The sequence below is a fragment of the Corvus brachyrhynchos genome, unplaced genomic scaffold, assembly GCF_000691975.1.
Source record: "Corvus brachyrhynchos isolate BGI_N302 unplaced genomic scaffold, ASM69197v1 scaffold10, whole genome shotgun sequence".
Taxonomy (NCBI): Eukaryota; Metazoa; Chordata; class Aves; order Passeriformes; family Corvidae; genus Corvus; species Corvus brachyrhynchos.
In genome coordinates, this window is record NW_008236180.1 from 3,490,583 (window position 1) to 3,497,795 (window position 7,213).

General features: G+C 55.6%; 1 protein-coding gene across 1 annotated transcript in view; it reads left to right on the forward strand.

Annotated features, from left to right (window-relative positions):
* Window positions 1-6,890, forward strand: part of PSMF1 (proteasome inhibitor subunit 1) — a 23,873-nt gene extending 16,983 nt beyond the window's left edge. The window contains exons 2-7 of the mRNA XM_017733768.1: window positions 940-1,095; window positions 1,633-1,715; window positions 2,301-2,477; window positions 3,659-3,712; window positions 5,559-5,717; window positions 5,822-6,890. Coding sequence (XP_017589257.1) covers window positions 1,063-1,095; window positions 1,633-1,715; window positions 2,301-2,477; window positions 3,659-3,712; window positions 5,559-5,717; window positions 5,822-5,873 — 558 coding nt within the window. The 5' untranslated portion in view covers window positions 940-1,062 and the 3' untranslated portion in view covers window positions 5,874-6,890. The remainder of the gene's footprint in view (window positions 1-939; window positions 1,096-1,632; window positions 1,716-2,300; window positions 2,478-3,658; window positions 3,713-5,558; window positions 5,718-5,821) is intronic.
* Window positions 6,891-7,213: the final 323 nt, after the last annotated feature.

Consider the following 7,213-nt stretch of genomic DNA (forward strand, 5'->3'; position numbering starts at 1 on the left):
TACCCGGGCCGGTGCGGGGTCCGAGGGGCCTCGGTGCTGCTGTGGAGGTCGGAACTGGCGACTGCGGGGTTCTGGAGTGTCCTGGTGTTGGCGGGGTGTCCCTGTGCTGTAGGGGGTGCCGCTCTTGGAGGGATGGCGGTGCTGACAGGATCCCGGTACTGGGGGGGCCGAGGGTCCCGATGCTGGGGGTGGTCTGTGGGATGTCGCAGGACGGGAGATCCTGTTGCTGATGCGATCATTATGACTTCGGGAAGGGAGTTAGTATAGTGCTAAGTAGAGCTTGGTGCTGAGGCAGAACTCTGTAATAAAACGGAGGTGTCCAGTGCAGTGCTGAGGAGTAAATGTACTGAGGTAATAGTGGAGTGGGGGGCCAGTCTGGTTCTGGACCCAGTGCTAAGGTGGGGGTCTACTGAATTGGGATCCTGATGGGTGTTGGGAGAGTGCCTGATGTGGTGTTGGGGAGAAATGGGGGTGCAGGACAATGTCATGGCAGAGAACCCTCCCCAGTACCAGAGGAGGGGACAGTGTAGGGCAGGGCCCCCCAGCAGCACTGATGTGAGGCTGGGACAGACATGATGATAGCCTTCCCCCCTACCCCAGACAGCTCTGTGTCATGCTGGAGAGGTGAGGAGGTGAGGGTGGCAAGGAAGAGCATTGTCTCCCAGTCTGGGTATTTGTTACCTCTTCCTCCTCAGCAAAGGATGGTGTAGTCCCTCCTGTTCCAGCACAGGGATGCTGAGGGAGGCTGTCTCAGGCAGGGCCAGCCTGTAGGAAATACAGTCCTGCTTTTGCTGTCGAAACTGTGAAGGCACTGAGGGATCCCCTCCCAGAGACCTCAGTTCCCTCCTGGATCTCACTGTGCAGCCAAGACAAGACCCCCGCCTTAGGAGGTCATGCTGGGCTCCTGGGCAGGGTCTTGGCAGCCTGTCTGTTCTGTTGCAGCCAGGTCCCGATGAAAGGAAGTCAGAGCTGTTGCCCACCGGCTGGGAAGCCAATAAGGAGGTGTATACACTGCGCTACAAGTCCACGGACGATGCCCATGAGCTGCTGCTGAAGGCCATCATGGTGGAGGACAGTATGATCCTCAATGTCATGGTGAGCACCCATGTGGCCCAGGGGGTTTGGGGTCCTTTGGCTGAAAAGAACACCGGGGCAATTTCTTAAATGTTTGCTTTTGCTTGTTCTACCTGGAAGTGGTGTTTGTCCCTCAGGATGGGGCAGACTCAGGGGGTGTTTGTGTGGCAGAAGATGTGGCCCAGCAGGAAGCTGGTCAAACCCTTGCTGTGTCAGAGCAGTGGGACAGTTGGCCTTGAACACTGCAGCCCAGGAGCTGCCCTGCTTCTGTCCCTTTCCTAGCTCAGGACATCTCTGCAGCCCCCAACAAGCACCTTTTCCAGGTGGCTTTGCTCAGTGTTTCACCCTTTGCAGCCTGAACTGGGGAGAGGGAGCAGGGAAAATGTTGCTGTATGCTGGGGTTTGCTCCTGGAGATTCAGGCACAGCACAGGGATATGGCGGGAAGCAGGTGAGCCCCATTCTTTGTATCCCAAGCCTGGGGCTGGTGTTGTAGCTTCTCTGTCCCTCATTCCCAGCTCTGCCAGGCTGCTCACTCTGCTTTACCTGCATTTTTCCAGGATCGGAGCTCTCAGAAGGTGGCAGATGTGACCTTGGCAGTGGCCGACTACATCAACCCAGAGCACCTGGACGATTTCCACAAGTAATCTCAGTTTCCTGGTATTTTCTGCAGGAGGAAGTGTCCTACTGGCATGGAGAGGGGGTCAGAAATCAGGTTGGGAGGAGCTGGAGGACTTACTCCCCAGTACAAACCCAGGCCAGCCCTGAAATGCAGCCAGAACTCTGTTCCATGCCTCCCTCTGCGCTGGCACAAGAGATTTAGAGGACAGTGGGATCGTGGGTTGGAGCCTAGGGGAGGTCCATCCCACCTGGAGACAGGCCATTTATTTCCAGAGCATTGTGCTGGGTGGACACTGCCCAGGAGAATGACAGCTTCAGCCACATCTGCAGTGTCATGTGCTTTCCTCCAGTGCAAACTGGTTGGGTTGGAGCAGAAGGGAGTGGCTGGGTGACACCTTGCCCATCTGAAATGGGGTGAGGACTTTGATGCCCTTGTGTGCTGTTACCACTTCCTGTCCCCTCTGTGCTGCCAGCAGGGGACATGTTTTGTGCCAGGGACGCTTTGGGCTTGTCTGTCCACTCCCCATGCCTCTTGCAGCCTGTCCAGCACCCTGTGTCCTGGTGCCATGGCTACCCCAGCCCACTGCCTCCCCTCTCCTTGCTTCAGGGTGTACAAGAACACCGAGGAGCTGAGGACAAGGATCGCTTCAGGCATCATTGCTCCCCTCAGAGGCCCTGCAGAAAAGGCCGAAAAGGAGCCTGAGTCCAAAAGGGATGTGCACTGGGATGAGGACCCGCTCCGGCTCCCTCCCCGGCAGCCAGTGGGCACAAGAGCCCCATCCAGGTGAGTAAAGAGCGTGTGGCTGCTGAGAGCCCCCTGTCAGATGGGATGTGACCCAAACTACACGTCAGGTCCCCATCTCTCACACATGGGATGGGGAGTGTAAGGGATCCAGACCTTCCCCAGCTGGATCAGCCTGGACACCTGGGTTTGATTTGGTTGCTGGAAAGGGATGGGCTGTTCTGGAGCTGTGTGTTGGACCGACAGACCCAGGAGGGAGCAGGCAGGGTCTGGGGCTGGGAGGTGAGGTGTGGGGTGAAGGACAGTGGCCCTGCTCTGTGCTGGCTGAGGGACTGTTGGGGCTGGCAGAGCAAGGACGCCAGTGGGAAGGACAGTTGCCATTGTGTGGCTGGGACACCAGAGATGCATCCAGCCAGGGTGGGGTGCAAGGCTTCCTCTTCTTGTTCTCCTGACCCCACTTTCCCCTTGGAACCATTGCTGGCAATGCTGGGTAGAGGGGTCACATGGCACCTGCTTTGCCATCCCTTTCTGACACCTCCCAGTCATCCCTTGTACGTGGCAGGCGAGTTTCCCCCTCTCTCACACACACACTATGATGCCCTTTGGCTGGAAGTCAAGAGACACTGCAGTGGCTCTGCCATCTCTTGGGAACCAGCTGGGACATCTGGCTTGTGTGTCACCCCACTGCTGTCTGCTGCCACTCAGGGTGCGAGAGGCTCCATGGGGAGGCCTGGGAAGACAGGCTGGAGCTGGGCACTGCTCTGAAACCATGTTACTGGCATGGATTATTGACAGGGAGATGTGCCAGCTGGCTGTAGGCCCACCACCCCACTGTCCCCACACTCCTAGAAGTGGGACTGTGACTGGGCTGGGACATGCTGGAGAGCCTGGCCTAGCCCAGACCTGCTTAGGGATCCCCTGGCATGGAAATTCCTGGTATATATGGACAGCTCCTCCTTGAAGCAGTGAGAACAACAGGCTCTCTTTTTCTCAGCAAGCTGCTGCCACACACATCAGTGTCCTCATCCAGCAACACCCTGGAGCAGGGAATGCTGTGTCCTGGGCCTGGGATGGCTCCCAGTGGCAGCTCCCTCACACAGGGTCCCACAGGTCCCAGGGCCCTCCAGGTGTTGCACTGTTTGCCATGGGAGAGCACCCATGGGCACAGCTCCATGCAGCTTCTCTGCCCTTCCCTGAATATCTCGCTGTGTTCTGTGTTTCAGGCCTTCCCCCTTGAGCCCCTTTGCTGTTGGTGGGGAAGACCTGGACCCTTTTGGGTGAGTATGGCTCTTGAAGCACACCCTACTCTGCCTTTGGGGGGTGTGGGGTGGTTGGAGACCACTGGAACAGCATCTAGCCAAGTGTCTCTGAGTGGGGATGGTGATGGGACAGTTGCTCAGTGCAAATTGTGAGGGACCAATTGACAGTTGCTAAAGCTCAGTATGGTTCTAATATTGTAATAAGATCCCGTCTCTTGCATAGATGATAAGTTGCAATCTGTGTCTGTTTAATAATCAGCTTGTATTAATTTAACACACAGTAATTCCTGCAGTAAATCAAAGCTGAATATGTCGTTAAGTGAATGTAAGCCTCTAATTTAAACAGTTACCAGCTGCTGTGTCTCCAGCCCAGCAGTCTGCAGAAGGGGAGGCTGAAAGCCGAGTTCACAGATTCTCAAGTCCTGTTGCAAGCCTCCCGGCTGTCTGAGGCACTTGGAGAAAGCTTGGGCAGAGGCTGGGCTGTCTGGGAGGCTGGGCTTCACAGATACATCCTTGATATTTGGTTTGGTCAGGCAAGGCGAACCTGTCATCTTCCACTCCAGTTAAAAGCACACAGTCAGACAATAACCAGCTTGTGGTGTCATTGCGCAGTGTCCTGCAGCCCAGAGGAGTCTCCTCTTTGGAACCACTCTCCTGTGGGGATGGCATTTTTTCCCCTTTTGCAAGACTTGGTTCTCCATGGGTTTGGCTAGAAAAGGGACAGCTAAAAATGTCCCTGCTCAGCTGGAAAGAGAGGTCTGGAGCTGGAGGGACTGGAAGGAAACCGGATTGTACAAGGAGAGGGGATTCATTTTGGGGGAGTGTGTCCTTGTTTCTCTTGGTGCCTCCAGCCCTTCATCAGAGATTTCTCTGTAAATGACAAAAAAAAGATGGTAAATGGAAGCAGATTCGTGACACCTGCCAGCGCTGGAGACCCAGACTCTCAGGAATATGCTCTTGGGACCTGGCTGTCCTGGGGCGCTTTGGGCAGCCGTTCTAGCCTAATGGAACTCATTAGCACGGTTGTTAATGACTTGTATGATGGCAGCGGTGTCCGGAGGCTCCAGCCGCATTTGCACAAAACCGACCATGAGGAATGGCACTCGCAGCATGGGGCAGCTCTGAGGAGCCGCCGTGGTCAGCAAATGACTTCCAGGCAGTTCTTTGGAAAGGCTTGTGGGAGCCCAGCTGGCTCTTGCGACACCGTGCAGAGCAGGACAGGAAGCAGGGATGGAACATGGGTCTGCAGTGAGGGCCAGCTGGTCTGGTGCTTCTTGAAGGAACAGCCAGCACCTCTGCTATGGAGACAGGCTGAGAGATCTGGGGCTGTTCAGCCTGGAGAAGGCTCCAGGGGCACCTTAGAGCCCCTTACAGTTCCTAGAAGGGCTCCAAGAGAGCTGGAGAGGGACTTTGGACAAGGGCCTGAAATGACAGGACAAAGGGGAAGGGTTTCTCACTGACAGCGGGTCAAGTTAGATTGGATATTGGGAAGAAATTCTTCCCTGTGAGGGTGATGAGAGCCTGGCACAGGTTGTCCAGAGAAGCTGTGGCTGCCCCATCACTGGAAGTGTTCAAGATTGGATGGGGCTTGGGACAACTTGGTCTAGTGGAAGATGTCCCTGCCTGTGGCAGGGGGTTGGAATAAGATGAGCTCTGAGGTCTCTTCCTACTCAAACAATTGTGGGATGTTCTGCAGGGCTCTCTGTCTTTCTGCCATGGGCTGCCTCACTGGCTGGTCCTGGGAGCTTTCCTTCCCACGTGCCATGTGTCAGGTTAACCCCTTGTTCCCATGCTCAGCATTTCTTCTGCCGTTCTCTCTTTCCAGTGCCAATCTCATCTCCTTCTCTGCCTTTTCTCTCTCCAGAGGTCGAAGTGGGGGAATGATTATGGACCCTCTCCACTCTGGCTTTCCACATCCTGGTATTGACCCATCGTCGGGCATCCCAGGCCGGCTTCCCCCAGGAGCTGTCCCACCAGGTGCCAGATTTGACCCCTTTGGCCCGTTAGGAGCTGGGCGACCCGGGTAGGTCCTTGGCCATGCTTCCAGCCTGCCACTGGATCCCAGCTCATCCCTGTTGCTGCAGGCCTGAGCTCTCCTGTTTGACTCTGCTCTGAATTTCTTTCCAGGCCAGATCCTGACCACCTTCCCCCTCCAGGCTACGACGACATGTTCATGTGAGGAGTCACCATGTGGCTGCTCACAAACAAGTCTTCTGGGAAGCAGGGGCACTTTGCCTCTTCACTCCTCGTCTGATGGGCGTACATCTTTCCAGCAGCATTTTCCTCCTCTCTGTTTTGGGCCACATTCCCATGTGTCCCATCAGCTATAAAGGCTTCCCTGTTTGCAGAACGGAAGAGGAGGCAGTAGTAGGTCATTTCTTTCCCTGCTCCTCTGAGGGTACCCGGCCATTTGCACCCAGCAAGGTGGGAGCATGGGGTGTGGCGTTCTGGGAGCAGCCTGGGTGTTGTGGGATTTCTCCTCTGCTTCTCTGGGGTGGCAGAGCTTGCTGCTGGGGTCTCACAAGTGGTGGGTGTGAGGAGGGAGCTGGCTCCTTGCTGCTCCTCTGCAGAAAACCACAGCAGACTTGTGAAGGGGACAGCCAGAGTGGGCTCCCCACAGAGTGGGTTTCTCTCTTGCTCTGTATCTGAGCAAGGCACTGATTGAAGGGCTGGAAAGCCCAACCTGCAGGGTCTCCATGGGCAGACCCCCAGCAGCAGCTGAGATTACAGCTTTGCCTGCTGGCTTTGAAGAGCAGCACCAGAAAAGCCTTTGATGTGCATGAGAAGAGAAAGATTGAATTCCTGGCTCACCTTGCCCCCTCTCTTTCCTGCAGCTGTGGTGTTTTTCATTCCTGGGGTGTAATTGAAGCCCTGCAGGCAGTGTGGCGAGGGGTGCCCACTGGGCACTGCAGGAGTGTGGGTGCTTTGCAAAAGAGTTTTCTAGAACACATTCTCCTGCTGTCAGTCTTGTTGTGTGTGGCTCTGCCTGGCTGGCTTGGGGAGAATGGCTGAGATCTGCATGGCTCAGGCTCCTGAGCTCTCTCTAGCAACCCCCCATCCCCACAGATTCCCCAGGTCAGTTGATTTTGGGCCTGCAGCTCATCTCTCCTGCCAGGGGCTCATGCTGTTTTTCTTCTCGTGGTTTGATCTCTTAGAAGGATGTTCAGGAGACTGAAATAAAAACCTGACAACAGTGTTGTGCTGGTGCTTACTGGGGTGTCCCCCTGTGTTCCCTACTGTGCAAGGGGAAGCCCCAGAGCCTTTCTGGAGGCAGAGATTCCATGCTGGGAACTCGCTTTGTATCTTCCCCTGAGCAGCAGCGCTTTTCCAAGACGATGTAACTGTATTAGGAAAATGGAGAACAGCCCAGCCCTGCTCCTGCAGTAATTGCCTCTCCGGGGCATTGAATGCTGTTGGAACGCTGCACGCAGCTGCGTTGGCAGAAATAAAAAAGGGCAAGGGATCCCCCCATCTCTCCCTTTTCCCAAAAGGCTTTTCCTTTTAAAACCTCTTTGCCTA